Source organism: Squalius cephalus (genome assembly GCF_949319135.1).
Source record: "Squalius cephalus genome assembly, chromosome: 1".
NCBI lineage: Eukaryota > Metazoa > Chordata > Actinopteri > Cypriniformes > Leuciscidae > Squalius > Squalius cephalus.
This window is the reverse complement of record NC_137122.1, coordinates 18,983,168-19,007,322: the sequence shown is the minus strand read 5'-3', so window position 1 is coordinate 19,007,322 and position 24,155 is coordinate 18,983,168. Positions and strand designations below refer to the sequence as shown.

The 24,155-nt window shown below is 37.6% G+C and overlaps 2 protein-coding genes and 1 long non-coding RNA gene across 4 annotated transcripts in view; 2 read left to right on the top strand and 1 right to left on the bottom strand.

Moving 5' to 3' along the window:
* Positions 1-1,719: 1,719 nt before the first annotated feature.
* On the top strand, positions 1,720-9,712 carry LOC307165017. The gene is made up of 3 exons (XR_013822388.1): positions 1,720-1,788; positions 2,551-2,670; positions 9,647-9,712. It is a non-coding gene; the product is annotated as an uncharacterized lncRNA (long non-coding RNA).
* On the bottom strand, positions 5,690-13,359 carry sox10 (SRY-box transcription factor 10). The gene is made up of 4 exons (XM_079881270.1): positions 13,223-13,359; positions 10,246-10,925; positions 8,512-8,774; positions 5,690-6,629 (listed from the first exon to the last, which is right to left on the bottom strand). Exons 2-4 carry the CDS (start codon positions 10,683-10,685, stop codon positions 5,878-5,880), a joined length of 1,455 nt encoding a protein of 484 aa, XP_079737396.1. The 5' UTR covers positions 10,686-10,925; positions 13,223-13,359; the 3' UTR covers positions 5,690-5,877.
* A 2,258-nt stretch (positions 13,360-15,617) lies between these two features.
* The window catches only part of kdelr3 (KDEL endoplasmic reticulum protein retention receptor 3), a 55,275-nt gene continuing 46,737 nt past the window's right edge, over positions 15,618-24,155 (top strand). Inside the window, exon 1 of one of the 2 annotated variants that reach the window (XM_079881910.1) lies at positions 15,618-15,776. The gene's annotated coding sequence lies outside the window, so the exon portion shown is untranslated. The remainder of the gene's footprint in view (positions 15,777-24,155) is intronic. The other variant, XM_079881906.1, reaches the window with a different exon arrangement.

Here is a 24,155-nt window from a genome sequence, read left to right as displayed (position 1 = left end):
TTCAACGCATTAGCAATACATGGTGTCCTGTAACATTCTTCACTGTACATTTTTTCATATGCTGACAATCAGGATGAACTTCCTTATAAACGTCAATCCAACATACATTATTTACGTCTGTACACAATGATTCTTGACTGAATCTCTTATATGATCTTTTAAAAATTACTTTTGGTTTCCTAAGTTTTCTAAGTGTTTACATGCTTGCTAAAAAAAACGTAATATCTTTTTACGCATGTGCTTAAAGACCTTAAACGCTTGAACCCCGATAAATGCTGCTTGCAGCTTCAATTATGCTTGTTGTTGTCACTGACATTGAAAAAGCAGAATGTGACGGTTGGTCAGTGTGGTATTAGTGCAATGCAACATTAATCATGAAAAATTAGATGAAAAGTGACTTATCCCAGTCAGTGAAATCTTTGATTTGGGTCAAATTAAAAACTTTATAAGAAAACTAGAATTATGAAGATAGGCGTGTTTGCTTGTGTCTTGTATTCTCAAAAATGTAAGTGTATATGACTGTACTGTGTAGGCTATATATACTGGTTTGGTTTCATCCTGCAGGTCTGGTGTTCGTCCACATGAGGGCAGCACACACACACACACACACACACACACACACCATAAACACACACTTCACTCTGAATCTCTTATTTAATGTGTATTTGTGTTTTATTCATGCGAGATTAAACCTTTTTGTAGTAAATGCCACTCTTTGTTTTTATCTTTGTTGTTGGGAGATACTGTGTAGATTCGCACTCAACGCTTTAATTGTTTATAGTTGAGTGTTTATAAATGAATATTGCTGATTAAATACAATTAAACTCGATATACAGCATCTATAGTCAAATGTTGATTGCCACTGAATAATTTTGTACTTAAGTTTGTAAAACGGAGGGTTTATATGCAGAATGGGTTGTTTTGTTGCTGAGTAATAGCCTACTATAAAGAGGGCAAAACTATAAAAGTGGAGGAAGGAAACCGTCGATTAACTAAACGTCAATTACAGTAACAGACTGTCTTTAATAATTATGCAATGTGTTTCATATCTGATGCAGAAATATATTTTTTAAGTTGTTCTAATAATAAAAATATTCAGCTCAGCTTAACAGTTGATAAAGTTTCCGCGCTGAAAATGTTTTGCATCATATCATGCAAATGTATCAGTTTTTGCAAGGGCGATGTGCTCTAAATGTAAATATAGTTTAATGTGCATTTCATCTGCACACAGTTATCGCAGTCTGCACAGTGTGCTGTTACTGTTTAAACAACAATAAGTGAAGACAAAATATATCATATCCAACAATAAGCTCTTTCAAGCAGTAATGTGTTATATTATTGTCTCATTAACGCATTATATTGTATGTTTAATTTAGCATGTTATATAATCCAATCGAGTCTAAAAAGTGGTTAAAGGTGCACTGTGTGATTTTTAGCGGCATCTTGTGGTGAGGTTGCGGATTGCACCCAGCAGAAGTTACGGTGGCCGACAGGAAGTGATGTCCTCGTCTGAAACAGCAGATAGTAGCCAGTTCAGCAATGAGGTTTCTTAGGATAACGTAAGAAATTAGGTTTACTTAATTATTCAGTAAAACAATATGTTATTGCTAATAGTATTGTTACTTGCTCATTATTGTGTCAGTGTTTTATTCGCTGACTTAAGCTATAGCTTCTTTGCACAAAGAACAACATGGTAACAAAACGCGTTTGTCCGTTCAGGGCCACTGTAGAAACACATCGATGTAAGCGGACCCGCGGTGTGTGTAGAGAGAAACTGCTCATTCTAAGGTAATAAAAACATAACGGTTCATTATGTGAGGTCTTTATACACCACTGAAAACACAGTTATGTATATGATATTGCTTTTCTGTCAACAGATCCTCCTAAATATTACACAATGCAACTTTAAAATTAATGTTAGGCCCTGTCCCAAAAAGAAACCCTGAATATACTTCATTTTCCACGTTCTGCTCTGCCTTGAACACAGTTGAGTGTGTGAGCTTTACATAGTACATAGTACATTCCTGTTAGTGTCTCTTGCTCTGCCTGCCACATGTGTAGTGGAGTCTTCTCTGTCAGCACTGAGGGTGAAACATTTATAAGAAAACAAGCTTTTATTAGAGTAAAAGCTTACATTAAACTGCCAAATCAGTAGATCAGTTTAGCCTATGTTGTTGTTAATTTGTAGGCTACATTAAATTAATTAATTCATTGTTTGCTGAATCTTACTTCCATGAAGAGTTTGTATCTTTTTGAGATATAACATGGTGTCAAATGTACTAGAGACACGCATCCAAACTTTCACAGAGGATAGCGCAAAACAAAATGCCGGTCACCAATTATAAGTCTAAAACGAGAAGTTTTAAAGAAAAGTTTAGGAGGTTTTCGATAAAAGAAAAGAGCAGTAACATCATGTGTCAGGTCAGAGGTCATTCGTCCACCATAACTCAACTCTCTCTCTCTGTTGCCGTAAGCCCTTGATTACAGTGTATAAAGTTATGGATATTTTTTTTTGCTTCAGAGGGCATTTATTAACTCATTTTATGACAGATGGATGCGCTTTTTGGAGCTTGAGAAACTTGGGCACCATTCACTCCCATTATAAAGAACTGAAGATCCAGGATTGTGTCCGGCTGGAAGAACACACTCATATTAGGATGAGGCTTGAGGGTGAGTAAACCATGTCATCATTTTCATGTTTGGCTGAAGTGTTCCTGGGCCCCTACGGTCTTGTGGACTTAGATACACACACACGAGCACTAGTGCACATGAAGTGTGCCGTTTGAGACAGGGCCAGTTCATTCCTCACACTGATCCTGAAGATGAGCAACCTGATGACTGTGATTCATGAGTATAGCAAGTGTACAGTAGACGCATACTTATGGAAGCCGTCACATAAGAAAATATCATTCTTTTGTCAAACAGTATGTCATCATTTTGACTTTTTATGTCACCTTTATGTCTATAGCGCTTTTTACATTACAGATTGTTTCAAATCAGCTTTACAGTGATAACAGGAAAATATTGCAACAAAAGTTGTTTCTGCTGTACATCAGATCTAGAAGAAAATAGTGTCATAGTCCAGCTTAAGTAAGTTCATTGATAGTTCATTTTTGTTGTAAATGTATTTATTTATTAAATAAATAATTAAGGCCCAATTATGAAATGAAAAGCCGGAATTATGACAGTCATAATTTAGATTTTTTTTATCTCCTAATGTAAAATTTTAAAATGTCATAAATGACTTATGAATTTATGACTTGTTTTACATAATAAGGACTATATGTCCTAAATATCATAATTACGATCTACCAAAGCATGATTGTTTTTCTTATGCGGTGGAAATATATACACAGCTCCAGTGTAGTGTGGATAGTTACATCAAGTTATTGGGTTTCATGTATATAACTAGTGCACTGTATCCAGTGAATGATACTGTAGTATCACTTCCGAACACAGATTTGCAGTGGCTGATGGGAAATTAATATTGATAACCCTCATGATACTACGTGGAGTCACAGTCATATGATGATATAGTGGCATAAAACTAGCCATGTTTCAGATGCTGGGTTAGACTTGTCCATCTGCGCTCTCTCTCTCTCTCTCTCTCTCTCTCTCTCTCTCTCTCTCTCTCTCTCTCTCTCATTGCACTGTTTAGGAATGTGCAAATCCTGCTGCAGTGAGACCTGCAGTGTGTGTGTGTGTGTCTTTGTATCCAGTGAAACTGCAGGCCAGTACCCCCCCTCCCCTCCTCTCGCTCAGCCAGAGCTGAATGAGTCTCTTTGTTTAACCAAAGTATCACACAGATGATTAAATCAGGGGAATTAGAAATCAGCTTCAGTTCTCAGCACACACACACACACACACACACACACACATGCAGATATACAGGGCAGAAAGCACACACACATATTAATGCAGAAATGCAGAGGATGTTGAGATATGCGCTGTCATGATATTGGTTTCAGCCAATCAGAATGAACCTGCAAGCTCAGATGCAGAATCATAAGCATATACTGCACATATTTCAAACATTAATATTATATATTGTTGTCACATGACTTCATTATTTTGCATGTTTAATTCAGTTATGGAAATCAAGTCAAGCATGTTGCATTATTATATACAATATCTTATGCAGTGTGTATCCTGGAGTTAGGCTAACAATTTTGTTTTCCAAAACATGCATTTTTCTACAGTTTGTGTTAGAAGTTTTACTTATGAAAAAATAATGTTCTTTTTAGGTTTGAAGAACGTTCCACTAACTTTCAGCTAACGTTCCCAGAACCTCTTTACTCTGATATCATTTAACCTGCTGAATGTCAGTAATATTCAGTGCAGAAAATTAATATAGTGTGGATATAAATACCGAATTCTGTTGAAATATATGGATAATAATACCAGTATAGATGATAAATTATACTATTGTTATGTGCTATTTTGAAATCTGATGTGACTTGTCATGATCTTACAGGTAGAGCAGATAAGAAAATTAATATTCAAATGTGTGTGTGTGTGAAAATGAAGACGCGTTTGTACAGACTGCAGCTTTATTTAGAGTGAGGGAAGTTAGTCACTGCTCTCTTCTATTTACACTGATAAAGAAAAACAACAACACTTTTACCCACCACAGAATTACACGACAAAAGTTTCCAACATCAGAGTAAAACGCTACTGATAAAAAAATGAACAAAAAAACAAACAAAACAAATATAAATAATATTTTGTAATATATAACAATAATGTTGTTTGTTTGCTTCAGTTGTTTTTGAATAGTACTGATAAAGAGGGCGAAAACTATAAAAAGTAGTACCAAAGGGGAATAACTAAACATCGTTTACAGTAACAGACTGTCTTTATGAAATAATACCGCAGTGTTTTATTGATAGGCACGAAGAGTAATGTTCTGAAACGGGCATTATTTCCACAAAATACAAATCTATTTCAAACTCACATACAATGTGGGCATAAAATATTCGAATTGGCGAATGGATGAAAGTTCGCGCCCTGAAAAGAGTATCACGTGATTTAATTCGAATTGATCAGCGATTATGAACCGTTTCCGATGGACTGAGGCACTAGCGGTGTTAGCTAAACAAAATATAAGGTAATTTTATCGCGGAAACTCATAATCACGTTAATTCAGATGTGACGAAACATATTACAATACAGTACTCCGTCTGTGTGTTTGGAGTAACACCGTTTAGACGCGTTTATCGCGTCCTGGCACTGATATTTACACACGCTGAAAGTCATAAAACACAAATGTCATTAACAAACACTAGACAGTGGTGAAGACTTTTCAGTGTAGTTATGGCAACACAAGAGTAACAACAATAGAAAAGATTACAACAATAAAAACACGTCATTATTTGTCCAAGATAAAAACAATATGGCCTTATTTTGGTTAATAAAAAGAGATTATTCATACATACAAATAAAAAAACAACAACAACATGTGGATGTACAGGTAATAACATCAGGGTGTAAGTTTATGTGAATGTATTGGAAGAAGTTTGTGATCTGATACACTGATATCAAACCATACAGAGTTCAATGACTACGCCCGTTTAAGTAGCTCATTCATTTTAATGTTTTGGTCTCAGTACTTTGGTAATGTGTCCTCATGAAATACCACTGGTGTCAAATCGGCGGACGAGCGAGATCTCTGTGAAACGGGTCATGATGGTTTATCTAATCAGCCTGAGGCAACGTGAGAATATGTTTTCCCTGCAGATCTCCACACACGTGTTTTTCTGTGTGTGGATTGTGGTGCAGGCGAGTGTTTTGATGATTTTCGGTCACATACACACTTTAGTTTGGACCTTCAGTGACTGGAAATGAAACGAGAGCGTCGCGTCACCTCCGTAACGCGCGTCACGGTCGGGATAGCGTGGTGTAGACGGGCTGCTCCCAGTGAGTCGGGCTGTGCGACTGCGGCACGGATCCGGGGTCGGGAATGGCGGTGTACAGGGGCCTCTGCGAGGGGCCCATGTAGGAGAAGGCGGAGTACAGGCCCGAGGTCTGGCTGGAGTGGGCGTAGTACGAGCCGGACGCCTGGTGCTCTGCGTACTCCGCGAACTGCGCGCGCGACGCCAGCGAGGGAAAGGCGGAGCTGTAGTGTGGCAGGCTAAGAGGCGTGTATGTTACGTGCGAACCGCTAGCCGTGGCGGCATCGCTAGCGAAGTGCGTCTCGCTCTTAATCTGCGTTTTCCCTCCATCCGAGCCCAAGTGCTGCTGGGATGGCAGCTGTTGTTTGGAGAGCCATGCGGTGGAGTGCCCGCTAGCGGCCGCTAGAGCGCTGGAGATGCCGTACGCGTACGGTGACGCCGAAGACCCGGCGCTCGACGCCTGCGGGTGCCCGTTCGGCGGGAGGTACTGGTCGAACTCGTTCACGTCGAACGGCTCCATGTTGGCCATCACGTCGTGGCTGATCTCGCCGATGTCCACATTGCCGAAGTCGATGTGTGGTTTGCCGCCGCCGCCGGACGAGGAGGCAGAGCTTCCGTCTGGCCCCGCCCCCAAACCGCTCCGGGAGGCTCCGCCCTCACGCTTTCCCTCGCCGGGTTTCCCGCCCTGCAGTTCCGTCTTCGGGGTCGTAGGGGGCGTCGGAGGGCTGTGACTCTGACCTGGAGAGAAGAACGGAAGAGGTTTAGGGTACGTTTACACTTAAAACAGAGAAGCTTTTCTTTGAGTTTTCCACGTATAGACGATTGTCAAAATGATCCCCATTCACATGGATCTGCAAAAATGACTAAAAATGCTGGATTCTGCTGCTAGGCCACTAGATGGCGATGAAACACTGTAGCCTTTTATTTATTTATTTTATTGTGACTCTGACCTGAAACAACAAACGGAAGAGTTTTATGGTATGGTTACACTTAACACAGAGAGTTTTTCCTTTGAGTTTTCCGCATAAAGACGACACCATTGTCAAAACGATCCTCATTCACACGGATCCGTGAAAACGACTAAATACGCTGTATTCTGCTGCCAGGCCAGTAGATGGGGATGAAAAACTATAGACTATAGAAAACTATATGAAAACTTTTTTTTTCTGTGACTCTGACCTGAAGCAACAAACGAAAGAGTTTTAGAGGGCATTTTTGAACGAGGTCTCTTCTCAAGGCATTTTTATTTGATCAAAAATGCAGTATATGCAGTGAAATATCATTATTAGTGCTGGGCAACAATAAATCACATCCAAAATGAAAGTTTGTGTGTACTGTGTATAATTATGTTGTATAAATATTAAATACACACAAATACATGCATATATGTAAGAAGTTATCTAGGAGTTATCAATCTATTATCTAATTTTACATTTAATTTAATATTCAACAATATTATTGATCTGCTGCATTGACAACATTATATGAGAACTGAACTGAGCTGGACAATGACATCACGGTTTCTCCAAAGTGGCTATAAATATAAATTAACTAAATTAATAACTTTTCTTTTTTTTTTTTTTACAACAAAATGAACCATCACTGAACTTACTTAGGCTGGACTGTGGCGCTATTTTCTTCTGGAAACAAACTTTGTTGCATTATTTTCCTGTTATCTCTGTAAAGCTGCTTTGATACAATCTGTATTGTAAAAAGCGCTATATAAATATGACTTGACTATATATAAAATATTAATTTTTATATATATAATATAAATTATGTATAAATATATACACAGTATATACATGGAAATATCTCTTAAATATATACATGCATGTGTGTATTTATATATACAAAATAACTATACACAGTTATAAACACATATATTATGTAAACACAAACTTTTATTTTTGATGCGATTAATAGCAATTAATCGTTGCCCAGCACTATAATTTAAAAATCGATGTTTTCTATGCGCATATATACTTTAAAATGGAATTGATTCCTGTGATCAAAGCTGATTTTTAGCAGTGTCACATGATCCTTCAGAAACTATTCTAATATGCTGATTTGCTTCTTAAGAAACATTTTTGATTATTATGTTGAAAACAAGCAGCAACAGTCCTCTCTCTTGAGTACAACACAGAAGAGACTTAAACTGCAATTCATCAACTGGCCACTAGAGACCGGCTGCAGAAGAGTCAATCCCATAGACCCCCATGTTAATGCCCAACTTTACAGCAGAAAAAAATATGTTTACAGCCTGGTGCAAAAAAGTGGTTTTGGTCTAAATATCTGATTTTGCCGTTCATGACAACTGTGAGGGAGTGAATTTGTTTATAAAACATCCATTTAAATTATATTAAGCCTTAAAGTTCTGCATAATTAAGGGCGTGGCCACTTGAGTGACAGGTGGATTGCCGCTGATATCACTACTAGCCGTTTGTCTGTTGTCTGTTAGTGTCACGTCACCTCAGCTATTCCCGCTTCTTTGCCCATTTTCGTTTATCCTGGAGTGACGCTGCCAAGATGGCGACGGCCGGCTCCACCCACTTTGGGCTTCAAAAATGCTCTTCAGAAACACCACGATGTGCTTTTGGCACTACTGTATGAGCCTCACCTGTGGCGTGCGGGTGGTGTCCGTCGGCCAGTGGTGACCCCGTGACCCCGGCGTGGGCCACCTCCAGGTGCAGGCTCTTGTAATGTGATTGGCTGTGGCTGACCTCGCCCTCGGAGTGGCCGTCGCCCTCAGAGCTCGACCCCGGTTTGCCGTTCTTGCGTCGACGAGGCTGGTACTTGTACTCGGGATAGTCCTTCTTATGCTGCTTCCTCAAACGCTCGGCCTCCTCGATGAACGGCCTCTTATCCGTCTCGTTCAGCAGCCTGAAACACACACAAAACCAGGTGTCATCGTTACAGTGTAATTATATATTTAAGTACTGAGTAATATTAATCAACTCCATGTACTTACTATAGGGTTAGGGTTTGGTTGAGGGTTAGTTGCATGTAATTATGCATAATTTACTGTTATTACTATGGTAAGTACTTGTATATATGTAACATGTAACAAGTACACTGTCAAATAAAGTGTTACCAAGAACGGTAACACTTTACTGTAAGGTTCATTAGTTAACATTAGTTAATGTATTAACTAACATGAACTAACCATGAACAGTAGTTCATACTAATTAATTTAGTTAGCCGAACTACTGTTAACAAACGAACCTTTTTGTTAAAAGTGTTACCAAAAGATCAGTATCATGTGCACTAAAAACTTTTAATATATTGGTATTTTGACTATAAAAACATGACATGGAGAGAAATAGGTCCTGTAACCTGATCACTTGACAAATAACAAACACACCATCACTATAAACTCTCATATGAAACAATAATAGAATATTGTCTACACTTTATCAGAGCTAAAACACAAGTGAAGCATCGAATGACCTGTAATGCCACCTGACTCTGAGAGTATTGAACTGCTGTATGCTGATTCTGGCTCAGATTTCTCCTCTGAGAGTTTAACACCATCAGATACTCCAGCTGGTGTATGAAGCTACTCTGAGCACTTTGATTATCCACCTGTTATATATATATATCATATCATATATATATATGCTGTCATCTGTAAAGTGAGACTCTTTCACTGGTTTAGTTGTGCATCTACAAACTCCTCCTGAAAATAGCCCGTTTGAGATAAATGCCCTCTTGGCGTTCTCGCTCGGGTTAATGCCGTGTGTTTTCCACAGCAGCTCCTGAAGGGATTTGTCCCTCTAATCTGGCATGTTGAAGGAATGATTATTCTGAGCTAAAGCCCCTGAGAAACTCAAAGCCAGAGGCCGGATAGCAGTGAATATGAGGATCTGCAGCAGAACACATTACACTGACACTGGAGCGTCCATTAGAATTACAGTAATGAATTGATGGAGGCTGTTTCTTGAGCGCTTTATGTTCAGATCATCATGGTTTCATGGAGATGCACAATTGTTTTGTAATTGTTTTGAATACCTTTTAATATTATGATTATTTTTAAATCCTTTTTATGTAAAGCAATTTGAATTAGGCCCACCTTTGCTGTAGCCTATAAATAAAGATTTGCCTTACCCTGGAGTATATATGGATACATGATATAATTAGTGCAAGACATGGCAAACATTTAGTACCATCTGATATGGTTTTTCACGAGTTGTAGCCTACCCGTTAAACTTTGAATTAACATTGTTTATGAAATGCGCTGCTGCCTATAAATAAAGCTTTGCCTTACCCTATATGAATGCATGATATAATTAGTGCATGGCACACAGTGACTTTTTCAAGGGTTGTGCCCGTTAAAGAGATGTTTTTCTCTCACCTCCAAAGTTTTCCCAGTGTTTTGCTGAGCTCGGCGTTGTGCAGGTGCGGGTACTGATCCGCCAGTTTCCTGCGCGCGGCCTGCGCCCACACCATGAACGCGTTCATCGGCCGCTTCACGTGCGGCTTGCTCTTGCTGCCCGAGTTCACGCGCACGGGCATGGGCACGAGCGTCCAGTCGTAGCCGTTGAGCACCTGACTGACAGCCTCGCGGATGCCGATGGGGAACCGGTCGTCTTCTTCATCGGACTTCACCGAGACCCCGGCGGAGACTCCGGCTCCATCCTCCCCGACGCCCGGGATCAGAGGCGGCTGGCCGGGGAGAGGGGAGTCCGGGCCCCCTGGAGCTCCTGAAGAGTGGCCGGGGGACATGGAGTGACCGTCCTCCGAGACCCCAGGGCTCATCTCCACCTCAGACATACTGTGCTCCTCCGCCGACATCGTGCTCTCGCTCTGCGGACACAGGGGGCTTCGGTGGGTCTACTTTTCCCCCCAAACAGGACCTCTGTTTTATTCTCTAAAAACTATTTTATTTTCTGGAAAACAATTGCCAGGGGTTCTTGTTTTATTATACTATAGGTCATCCAGTGAAACTTTAACAGATTTATTTTCATACACGCTCGGTTCTGTCAGAATGAATCCATCCGCCGTCTTCCTCAGGAAGTAGATCTGCTGATAAACCTGCAAAAGTCAAACACAAAGGTAATTTTAATATTATAGGTGGCCTGGAGTTTACATGTTACATTGTCATGTTTCTGTAAAGCATTTATTCTCAGTGTAGCCTACAATAGTATTATTTTCGTGTTTTTATACCAGTTAATAAATTTATGTTCTGAAAACAAAAGCAGTGTTTCTAAAACATCAATTGTCGTGATTAGAACAATTTAAAGGTTACTTTCATGTAAGTAAGGTACATCAATATCCTATAACTTATTGTTACTCACAATATAAACATTTTATTTCAAATTTATTTAGATTTATTTGTATTATCCCAAGAATGTTAACGTTAACAATCATTAACATCATAAGGATGTTCCAAAAATGTTTTCTCAACATCACGAGAACGCATATCAGATAATGTGACGAGAACGTTCTACATATGTCATTTAAAGAATTTTAACATTCTGAACGTTCCCTCCCGCACAACCTCTTAGCTGTTCACTCAAACGCCTTGCGAACAAGAAAAAACCTGTTCAGGGGAAAACAGTTACAAACACTGAGGCTTTGACTTTATTTAGAATTGGTCTCTTTTTCCAGGCCAATCATACGGTGGCGTCAGTTCGCCTCGGTCTGCGTGAGTGTGTGTGTGTGTTATTTTAGCTTCACTCCTGCTAACAGCTACTGTTGAAGGTTTGTCGGTTTGTTCAAGCTCCCGGGAGAGAAAGTGCTGGAATAATACCGGCTTCATTCCGCCTCGCTGCTGGATAAACACGGAGCGCTGCTGAATTACACAGTGTTTGTTGGTGAAAGCACAAGCGACGACTCATAACCAGCAGGAAAATAAGGAAAATCAGAGCTGTGTGTTTAGGAAAACGCAAGCAACCGGTCCGGCACAGTGACTACACGCACGCGCGACATGATAATGCGCCTTTTATTGGTCTGATTATTAAGATCAATCCAAGAATGAGTAGCCTATAACACCAGGTATTGATTTAAATAGCCTATACGGCAAAAACAGTTTATCCAGAGCTGAGCTTGAATGACTGATCAAATCTCCGCCGAACACGAGAGCAAACCATCCGACACCAGTATTAATTAAGATCACACACAGGTGACTTCACTTCAGCAGATAACAGATTGATTTCAGATTAATTCAGTCCCATTTGTTAGGGTCACGGGAATAGCTACACGTGATTAATATTTTTTTAATCAGATTGACTTGTGTGTGAAGTAGAAGTTTATTTGGGGCAAAACATTAAGCAATTTTTTTTAGTGACACGGTCCATTTAATTTAGTAGCCTAATTGCGCTTGTGGATTTGCTCAGTTTTCCATTCACATTTCAGAACAACGCGCACATATAGAAACTTTCTGTTTATTAATGTTAACCACTTTTAACTCTTTACCGCAGCTCATGTCATGCATCGTCACTCCTAACTTTATTTGTTCAAATGTGATTGAGTTCATCTTTGGCTGGAGTAGGGCGGATCATAACGCCTGGTTTGGCAATAATTTGCCCCTAATTCACTCATGCCAAAACATTTCCTAAATGGCACAATTAAACAAATGTGACAAAATATTAGGTTCGAACTTCAGTTGATGTGAAATTCTATTGATTTGATTAGTTTACTGAATAGTTTGGGCGATATAGCCTATAAATTCAGAATATTGGAATGCGGCAATTTTCTCTAGGCTATTGTGCTGAAAGGAATTTTTACTTCATAATTAAGCAGGTTACACGAGCATTTGGACCAGATATAGCTATGATTGCTCACAAATATGCAAGTAAAACAGAAAATATACCACATTTAGCCTTAAGCATATGCAAACAGATTATAAAACAGATTTATAATATAATTGCAAATAAAATGCTGGACAAATATTACGCACTCGTATCAAATCAAAGTATTCAAATTCAAATTGTACTAAAAGATCGAAGTGTATTATATTTGGAGTAGTTTGGATAGATTAAGCCGTTTTTCCCAAGCTAAGACAGATTAACTCAATACGTCTCCCATTTACTCAGTCACGCAAATCTCGAAATGTACACCTCGTGACACAAACTTTCTTAAATAATCGCATGTATATTTTAATCCATTTCGATGAGAAACTTTGGTATCCCTCAAACTTCAGCAAACATAAACTGAACAGAAAACGAATTCAAGTGAGAAGCCTATGCAGCGAATAAATTCATCGCGAATCATATTTATTCATAATAATCATAATACTAAAATCGTAATTTCTCGGTTTAGACATTGCAGTGTCGTATATCCCCATGCACAGAGAGAGTCAGTGAGAGAGAGAGAGAGAGAGGTCTTACTGCACTGGTCGCAGGTCGCCCGCCCAGCGCGAGATCGGTCCGTGGTTCAGCCCCCTCGCTCGCGCTCTGAATGCCTGCTCTGTGTCGCGCGCCGGGGCTTAAAGAGCCTCGTTGTGTGAAGAGCGAGAAAAAAAATCAATTCATGGAAAAAATCTCTTAAAGGAGCAGCAGAGCCCCATCGGGTCCTCCTCTGATTGGCTGATGGAGTTCGCCGTGAAGTTTCTCTCAGCGGAGGGCGGTGATTTCTGCTGTCATATTCGGCAGATCGGATTCTGATCATACTTTATTTGTGATATTAAACTTTTATACATTTATTTGAAAGTCAACATTCTTGATCTAGATCTCAGTTAGGCCAATAGATTTGTCTTTGTCATAATAAATGTGTCACTTTAAAATCAGACATTATTCTTATTCCTCATTATTCAGGCACAGTTTATTACAAGATTTTAAGTTCTAATAATAATAATGGTTACACTTTATTTTAAGGTGTTATCGTTACAGTGTAATTATATATTTAAGTACTGAGTAATATTAAGCAACTACATTACTATAATTATGCATAATTTACTGTTATTACTATGGTAAATACATGTAACATTTGTAACAAGGACACTGTAAAATAAAGTGTTACCATGATGATAATAATAATTTGTTGTAGCCTATAATATAACAGAGTTTATGAAAAGCTAATTAAATCATAAAAAGGTTAAAGTAAAATAGGTCTAACTAATTAGAATATAAAAAAACAATCAAAATAAAACACTTACTGAAAATAAAAATACTATTTTATTTGTTTAACTGCGTCAGAGAACCGCGTGCACATGTTGTTAAATTATTGAAATACTAACTGAAAATGTCAGGGAGACGTCAAAAATATTTTAGTTCAAAGTTGTTTGGGAAACCTTGCAATGTTATAATAAGTTCTCAAATTTGTAATATTATAATTCCGCCGCGCGTTATATTTTATGAGTTTTTTGGTTTTATCATGCCTGGACTGTCACAGGTGGTCGTTCATTAGTGTCGGCGTGTCCCGGGGGTTGTGGGGTTTCTCTTTTTTAAGGTCTGTCCGATCACACTGGCCTGTTGTTGGCCCGGGTGTGCCTCAGGGTGAAGCAGAGGTCCTCCACCGGCCCCGTCACAGCTCGCGCGCCCCCGGGACTCTGCGCACCTGCTGTGCGCAATAACGCTTCCTTCTGACGCAGCGCGCGGAGCAACAGCACAACTGTAGGGTTTTAACTCGCAAACCTCTGGATATTCGTGTAGGCCACCCCTTCAAAATGTGCTGATATGTAGGGGTGACATTAGGTTAATTGAGCCACTTTTCCCCCCCAGTCATCTCAATGGCAAAGAATGTCTCAATTAACCTGAATTCACTCATCATACTAATATTTAGAAATAAAGTTTCCAAAAGCGGGGTTTCGGAACAATGCTATATGAGAGTCAATTTTGGTTCCCCAAAGAATTTTTTTAAATAACCATGTGTGAAGAACATTTAAAAAATCTAAATAGGCTATTTGTTTTCCTCTATAAAAATAAACGTTCTTTATTGGCATCGATGGTTCTATTTAGATCCTTTAACATCCAATAACTACAAAAAGTTCTTTTGACTATTAAAATGTTCTTCACATTTCGAAAAAAAATGGTTCTTTAAAGAACTGATGACTGAAAGGTTCTTTAGAGAACCAAATATAAGTGATTTTTTTATTGCATCACTAAGAAAACCCCCTTTATTTATTTTTTTTAGGATGCTAAAGGTTCTTCATATATGCCTTTATTTTTAAGCGTATGAACCTTTTTTTCTAAGAGAGTATGGCTTCTAAAAATATTAAAATATCTCCTAAATAAGTATGAAACTGAAAATGTCCAAGTGAGCTAATTTTAGTTTTATTTTATTTCTGTAGAATAGTTAAACATCAGTTGTGAATGCGGGATGGTGCGCGCGCAGGCCTGTGACCCTCGCGCGCGCGCGCTTGGCGCTGGAACGAGCTCCTGCCGCGTCGTGTAGTGCTATGCGTTAGTTTTATAATCGCATCACATAAACACACAGAGAGCGCATTTAACACGTTTAAACAGAAAATATAGCAAGACGAGAAGCGAGGCAAACGACGGGCCAAACGCACACAAACACGCGCGCTGTTCTAGCCAACAATAACCTCTTGTATTTCCAGCTCGCGACGCCCCCCCACCCAAGCCAAAAATCATTGCCTTTTTCATTATCCATGAATGTTGACTCTGATAAGGGGATCCTGACCATGAGAGCATCTCTCTGTCTCGGTTTCTCCTTTCTTTGCGTCCTTTGTTTTATCTCAGGTGAATTGTAATCATGTGATCAAACGAACACCCCCCTTCCATTACCCTCTTAAATGAAAAAATGAGGAACAAAAAGCAGTTCTGTGTATATAAAAAAAGAAAAGAAAAGAGAAAAGACGTGTGTCTCCCTTTAGAGCGTCTTTTTCTCCGTGTCCTTCAAACGTACACATATAGCGGGAATGAACGCGTCGCGCGGCGCGTGGACGGAGCGGACCGAGGCCTGCGCGAGAGAGCAAGCTTTGATGTGAGTTTCTGCCTGTTGATCTCAGGGAAAAGTTTGGGAAGCAGGGAAGCGAGGAGACAGACAACGCGTTTAGAAATAGCACTGTCTCCAAAGAAGCGTTTAAAACACGCAAGAGCTGGAGATGTGTTGATCCTCAAGGAACATTTCACAGGGAAATCGGGGGATTTGTGTAGAATTGAATTGAAGTGTAGTTGGTAAACTCACGTTGCTTTTTTTATTTGTCTTGATTTGTTATTTTTGATGGTCGTGATTGAGAACTGGAAGGTTTTGTTGTATTGCATCTTTGTTCTGCGTTTGTGTATCGCGTCAAATTGAGATTTTCTTTACGGCTCTTGCTTCTATAAATTAATTTGCTCTAATGTCAATTGTTTTGTTTCACGTTAATTATTTTACATGATCACAAATGATCAGTTTACTGTTATACATTCGTTCTCTGCAAGGGCTTCCGTGTTAATGATACATCAGAAACATAATAATAATAATAATAATAATTAATAAGTATTTGTCGTACAGTTCAGAAATTGAATTTATAACAAATTAAAAATAATTCAAATCGAAATAAGCTAAGGTGCGCGAGATGCTCGTCATCACCTGGACTAATTAATAATAATTAACGCGCGCTTTGCTTTTCGTGCATTCGGAATCCTCACAAATTACAGCTAAAATACTGTCAAAATTATTATTATCGAATAATATGTATAATACTTGAATTATCCTGTTTGCATTTCCATTTCAAATTCTTCCTGAAAATCAAATAGACAATTGGCAAAAAAAATATTATTTCGTAGTTGTTTTGTAAAGATTGTTTTCACTCTCACCGACTCACAGTTTCACTAAATTTGCTAAAAGAAGTTGAACTTGTTTCACTTCATGTTTTTTTTTTGTGTGTGTGTGTTTTTTTTTGTTTTTTTTTTACATTTTATTAAACGTCATTTGTATCAAGACAATCAGCAGAATTAGTGTAATTATAATTCAATTATCAGTGTAATATAATTATATATGTCGCTGGTTTATTATTAATGCGCCTCTATTCGTGCGATAATATGATTAGTTATTTAATCGCGAGATTTATTATAATTCGCGTTACTTCCAGAGTAAATCCCGTTAAAACTGCGAGCGCGCGTGAATGATTTAGGCTGAATAACCAGATCATGTAAATGTGAGCGCGTTTTGTGTGCAGTAATTAATAATCTGTTTTACAACAGCGCTTTTTAAATGAAGTGGATTATTGAACCCGAGAGAATGAACAGATTCAGTTGTACCAAACTGATGCTCTCAGCAAACTAAAACATGGCATTCTGAGCACAGTTAATTGGTTAATGTGTGTGTGTGTGTGTGTGTGTGTGTGTGTGTTAGTGCAGCATGTGACAGTGATGATGCTGACAGTTGCCGTTGGAGATGCTGGCTGGGATGTCAGGAGAAGATGTTTGTGAGTGTGGAGGTCAAAAGGTCAATATGAGGACATGATTGTCTCATGACCAGCTTCCACACACACACACACACACACACACCTGATGGCATTGGGTCTGCATGTTTTTGAGTTTCTGGCACAACAGGAAGTGGAGTGAACAAAAGACATGGAGATGGAGAGAGAGAGCGAGAGCGAGTGGGCGGAGCATTTCTCATTTTTCCTCTGAGAAGGAAAGGTTTTGCCCTTTTGTCCGCTTTGGTGATGATGTGAAGATTCCTGGGGGAATTCCTGCATGTGGATGAAGTTGTGCTGGAGGAAAGGTCAGGCTCTGATGGGATGATCTCATGTTGTTGTCCTCACTGAATGAGTTCCTGTGGGCGGAGCCTCCTCAGCTTCACCTGTACACACTCACCTGTCTGACTCTATACACTGTGATAGGCCTGAGAAACACACTTTACTGAACGCTTGGGCTTCATCTTTCACCTGTGCTGGATCTCAGACTCTTTCAGGCTGGAGTGTGTAACAAACAGTCAGGATTCGGCTCAATTCTAGTTTTCTATTCACAAACAGCTGCAAAGAGAGTAAATTTGTTCATATACATACATACATGTGTATGTATGTGTATGTATATATATATATATATATATATATATAACTTATTGGTCATATAACTTTTACAGTTATATATGTGTGTTCGTGTGTGTGTGTGTGTGTATATATATAGACACACACACACACACACACACACACACACATATAACTGTAAAAGTTATATGACCAATAAGTTATGTTGTATTTGTTTACATTGCTTTAACTCCTATTATATAATATAATACGTTAAGCAACTTTCAAGTTAGAAAGGATTAATTTAGGTCAGTTTTATGGAATTTAAGTTGAAATGACATAAACATCCAAGTTGATTGTACTTAATTTAAGGAAACAACTCTTTTACAGTGATTATGACTAGGACTATATATAATATATAATTGACTTTACAATGAATTACTGGCAATTAATGAATCTAATATTTATCACTTTTCCTGAATTTGAATTATTTATTATTTATTTTAAAAAATTAGTTTATTTCCTTTTATCATTATTTTTTATTATAAATAATATAATTATTTATTTACTTTTATTAAATTTTTTATGATTTTTTAAAACAATTTATATTTATTTATATTAAATTATATATAAATAATATAATTTATTTAATTATTTTATTTTATTTAGTTTTTTATATATACAATTAATTAATCTTTCAATTAATTGATTCATTAATTTTACCATTACTTGATTTTATTACTATGACCATGATAAAAGTAATATATTACTGGCTTTCCGGCCACATAAGAACAGTAAAACGACTAGAAAATACAATAAATTAAACATAGAAAAAAAATATATTTTGGCCATCAGAATGAAATATAAAATGTTTACCCTAGGTATTACAACTAACGCTGATTTTGTACTTTTGACTGAACTGTTTGTTTGTATGTTGTAGTATCTTGTATGAACGGTATGTTGTATATAACAGTGATTGTGATTTGGACTTCAGTGAAAGTCACATTATTACGCCTTTAGATGGCAGCAAAGACGGTCTTTATGAGTGAGTCGGAACAAGGAAGTTGTTTTATTTTAGCCATGATTTTAGCGCTGTCACGAGAAGAACAAAGACGAAATGCATGCTATATCAGATGCAGGTAATACACACGTTTAGCCGATATCTCTCTCATAATACTATAATACTGTACTCTACATAATACGACAACAAGCATAAATGAAGCGACTCAACGTTCCTTCGTTACTAGTTCTAAAGTGACTAGACTTTAGTAACGGAGGCTCGCGCTCAACTATTAAACTGTTAATTTGAGATCTGAATCCGTGGCGGAAGACACTCCAATGTTGTTTCTTATTTATTTACGCACGTGTCGTGTGCCGTCGAACTGTGGTATAAATGCTATATCACACTCGTAGCCGTATGTATATCAGCGATTACCTACTGGCAAATCATGTGCTGATATACAGCCATATCTCACGGCTATTGCTCATAAGTATAACTTACATTTTTTATTTATTTTTTTACTTTTTAATGAATAATTAATTAATTAATCTATTTATTTATCACTTATCCTGGCTATGACTGATAAAAGTAAATTATAATGATTTTTTTCAATTGATTACTTTATTCATCATAAAAGTGAATATATAATAAATAATTTATTTATAATGAACTTTTTTACTTTTTAAAATTAAAGTAATTAAACGTTAATGAATTAAAATTCAACTAATTAACATTAATTAATTAAAAATGAAATAATTTAATTATTTATTTATTATTAATTAAATGTTGTATTACTATGATAATTATAGTAATATCCTATATGTATTCCGGCAGCTGTTGGAGTTCAGCTATAGGCTGAGATTCAGTGTGTTTGAATGCTGGCAATGGATTTCTTCATGTATATGTTTATATGACATATTTCTAGATCATCTGCACCTGCGCTAGATCCTCCAGGTGTGGAAATACAAAGAGTTTGTGTGTGTGTAAGTGTGAGAGACAGTTGTGTAGATCATTTGTTCATAACAGACATTTGTGAAACACAGTAAATGCAGGAAAACATTTGTTTACATTTGCATTTATTCCTTTATTTAGATGCTTGAGATTTCGAAACATAAACATGATACATGAAGAGATATTACAATCAACAGTACAATGTAACATCTGAAACATGAATCTCTGCTTTGAAACGACATTTCGCGAAAGCGCTATACAAATACATGTGAATTGAAATACATCGACTGACTTTAAATCATTATTCGAGTTGTTTGTCCGCTGCGATGAAGACTCTCTCTCTCTTTTTCTCATCAATCCCTCCATTCTGTACATTCTCCCACTCTCTGCTGAATATTAATGCTTAAAGCTCATTAACATGTCATCATGTTGAGAGGGTTAATAAAAGTCTGGGGGTCCGTGACCTCTGCTGACCCCCCTCTATCTCTCCCTCTCCACCCATCTTTAATAAATCCATGCAGCTGCGTAACGCTTAAATGGATCCCCGTCTCTATGGGATGAATCCTGCTTTTGTGTTTTCTCTCTTTCTGCTGGTGGACGGGTGGCAGTTGTGTGGTGGGGGGCAAAAGTTGGACAGGATTCCTCTGCAGCTGGGGAAGAATGGATGGAGAGAGGGAGAGAGAGAGAGCATGAATGCACCATTGTGTGGTCACTTCATATCTGCACCGACTGCCTCCGCCAAGAGTCCAGTTACCCCAATTGTGTTGGAGAAACATCTAAAGGAAGCTGATATGGGGTTTCAGAGGGTTTAATGGGGGTTCGGGTGGAGGAGGAGGAGGAGGAGGGCGAGAGAGAGAGAGAGAGAGAAAGATAGAGAGAGAATTGGTTACCTGGTTTTCAGGTATGCGTAAATCCTTCTCAAGCAATATCCCAGCTAACAGGGAAAACGTTCTAAAAACGTTCTGCCAGTAACGTTAATAGAACGTTCGTTCAAAGTTATCTGGTCTTTAATGTTCTCAAAACTTTCTTAGAACATTTTTTTCCTGAAACGTTTCAGTTTTTAAATGTTACTTCTTGTTTCGGAACGTTCACAGAACATTTAAAAGAAACATTCCAATAATGTTTGAAGAATGATAGAACGGAATGTTTCCATACATTTCAAAATCTGGATGTTTGGAACATTCAGAGAACATTCTGAAATCACATTTTCATGATTTCATACATTTGCAAAAATGTTCTTAGAACATATTTTTGTTAAAAGAACATTCGTTCAGTGTTATCTGGTCTTTAATAATCTTATCGAAATATTATTTATACATCAGTTCATCGAACATTTTTTCAAACGGTTTAGTTGGATGTTCATCTAACCTTTTTTTTTTATGTTTCTAAATGTTCAGAGAACATTCAAAAGTAATTTTCCTAAAATAATAAAATGAAATGTTTCCTTAATATTCGTATAACCAAGAATTTTTTTTTTTTTTAATTCAGAGAACATTCAGCAACGTTAGCAAAACTGTTATTTTTTTGTGCGCACCATATAAACAACACAAAAAGACATATTTCACCAGTCAAATATGGCATTGTTCTGTTGAGGTTGAGCAAACAGTGTGAGTCACATTGCAGTGAGAATTGCTTCATGCTAAACGCTTCAATTAGCAATCCGCTGTATTCGTCACATGACCTCATTATATGTCATGTGAGGTGATTATTATCTTTAAGTGTCTTTTTTTGGTTAAGTGTTAAGGTGGTGTTTCTTCCAGTTTATTGACACTGGGAAAGCAGCATCAGGTCAAGTGTGCTCTGCATTGTGTGTGGGATGCAGTAGATAGTTAGAGTAAGAGTAGTGTGCTAGTGTTAATAATGTAACATTATGTTTGCATTGTTTAGATGATGTGTTCATTTCAGATTGACTCTAGTGATATCAGCATGAAAAGTATCATTCATATAATTGAAACAGATTAATTAAGATCAGATAGAGTGTTTTTAAAGAGCTTATTTCCTACAGTTTTATCATTCAAATCTGAGCTCCACTTGTTAGACTTCATTTTGATGGTTTTTGACCCAAAACAAGCCATTTTTGCTGCGGTACCTTCAAGACTCCTGTACAAACGCCCCATTATCATGTGCACATGAACTGAACAGTGAATATTAGGTGTCGCTGACATGTAAATATGGCCATAATAGTTTTCTACAAAAGTTTTGCTATCATTCCGAAAACGTTATTTTTGAGTGTTCAAAACGTCCAGTTTTGTTAATGTAAAAAAAAAAAAAAAGATTGGTTATTATGTGAACGTTAAGAAAACATTTCGTTTTATCATTTTGCAAACATTCCTTGGCGTTCCATGATAACGCTTTAGTGATAATGTTTGGAGAACATTATTAAAGACCAGATAACTTTGAACGAACGTTCTATTAATGTTACTGTAAGAACATTTGTTCATAACTTTGAGAGAACCTTGCCATAACATACTGAGAACGTTCCCTGTTATCTGGGTTGCTCTTTTCCACATGAAAGTGAATGAAAAATGGCAAAAACCACCATAATATGGTAAAATCTGCTGTAGCTCTCAAATACCTTTGTGTTTGTTCAGTTTAACTGTGGCGCACTTAGACACGTTACACCACATGTGACCTTGAGGATGACAGATGATTGACAGCAAACCTGCCATGAAGCGTCTTGACACAAAATATTTGAACTGAATGAAAATGAGATTGAAGAGCTTCGTACATCAGGGAAGATTCATTGAAATTTGTGTTCAGTTTCTCACAGACCTTTGTGTTTCATAGAAGACATAAGTCATACAGGTTTGGAAACACACACCTGCTTGTTTCGAGTAGGACGTGTCTATAAGATTCATTAAATGTTCTTGGTGGATTGAGTTTGGATTTAATGTTACAGCATTTTACATAGTATATTTACATTTATTGATTTAGGGGACAATTTTATCCAAATAATCCAAAGCAGAGCTCACCAAACTGTTTTTTTTTATTTATTGTTTTCAGAAGATGAAAGAAAGTTTGATTCCTCATGATGATATTAGTCAATAATAAATGTGACATTTGAGAATTTGATACATTGTTTCCTGAGATCATGATTCCCATTTGAATACATGCATTAAAGACTGCATTTGGTTGTGTTGTGAGTATTTGCAGCGTGTTTATGTATTTGGTTGTGAGTATTTGGTTGCGTTGTGATTATTTGGTTGTGTTGTCTTTGCAGTGCGTTTCTGTATTTTGGTTGCGTTGTGAGTATTTGGTTGTGTTGTGAGTATTTGCAGTGTGTTTCTGTATTTGGTTGTGAGTATTTGGTTGTGTTGTGAGTATTTGCAGCGTGTTTATGTATTTGGTTGTGTTGTGAGTATTTGGTTGTGTTGTCTTTGCAGTGCGTTTCTGTATTTTGGTTGCGTTGTGAGTATTTGGTTGTGTTGTGAGTATTTGCAGTGTGTTTCTGTATTTGGTTGTGAGTATTTGGTTGTGTTGTGAGTATTTGCAGCGTGTTTATGTATTTGGTTGTGTTGTGAGTATTTGGTTGTGTTGTCTTTGCAGTGCGTTTCTGTATTTTGGTTGCGTTGTGAGTATTTGGTTGTGTTGTCTTTGCAGTGCGTTTCTGTATTTTGGTTGCGTTGTGAGTATTTGGTTGTGTTGTGAGTATTTGCAGTGAGTTTATGTATTTGGTTGCATTGTGAGTATTTGCAGTGTGTTTCTGTATTTGGTTGTGAGTATTTGGTTGTGTTGTGAGTATTTGCGTGGAGTTTATGTGTTAGTTTGCGTTGTGAGTATTTGCAGTGTGTTTCTGTATTTGGTTGTGAGTATTTGGTTGTGTTGTGAATATTTGCATGGAGTTTATGTATTAGTTTGCGTTGTGAGTATTTGCAGTGTGTTTCTCTATTTGGTTGCGTTGTGAGTATTTGTAGTGTGTTTCTGTATTGGTTGCGTTGTGAGTATTTGGTTGAATTGTAAGTATTTGTAGTGTGTTTCTGTATTTGGTTGTGAGTATTTGGTTGTGTTGTGAGTATTTGCATGGAGTTTATGTATTAGTTTGCGTTGTGAGTATTTGCGGTGTGTTTCTGTATTTGGTTGTGAGTATTTGGTTGTGTTGTGAGTATTTGCAGTGAGTTTATGTATTAGTTTGCATTGTGAGTATTTGCAGTGTGTTTCTGTATTTGGTTGTGAGTATTTGGTTGTGTTGTGAGTATTTGCAGTGAGTTTATGTATTAGTTTGCGTTGTGAGTATTTGCAGTGTGTTTCTGTATTTGGTTGTGAGTATTTGGTTGTGTTGTGAATATTTGCATGGAGTTTATGTATTAGTTTGCGTTGTGAGTATTTGCAGTGTGTTTCTCTATTTGGTTGCGTTGTGAGTATTTGTAGTGTGTTTCTGTATTGGTTGCGTTGTGAGTATTTGGTTGAATTGTAAGTATTTGTAGTGTGTTTCTGTATTTGGTTGTGAGTATTT

Coding starts and splice junctions, on each gene's coding strand:
- sox10 (XM_079881270.1), bottom strand. CDS start 10,685: ATGTCGGCGGAGGAGCACAGTATGTCTGAGGTGGAGATGAGCCCTGGG. Junction 8,775..10,245: donor ACACTGGGAAAACTTTGGAG/GTGAGAGAAAAA, acceptor TGTGTGTTTCAG/GCTGCTGAACGAGACGGATA. Junction 6,630..8,511: donor ACACCACCCGCACGCCACAG/GTGAGGCTCATA, acceptor TCTTCTCTCCAG/GTCAGAGTCACAGCCCTCCG.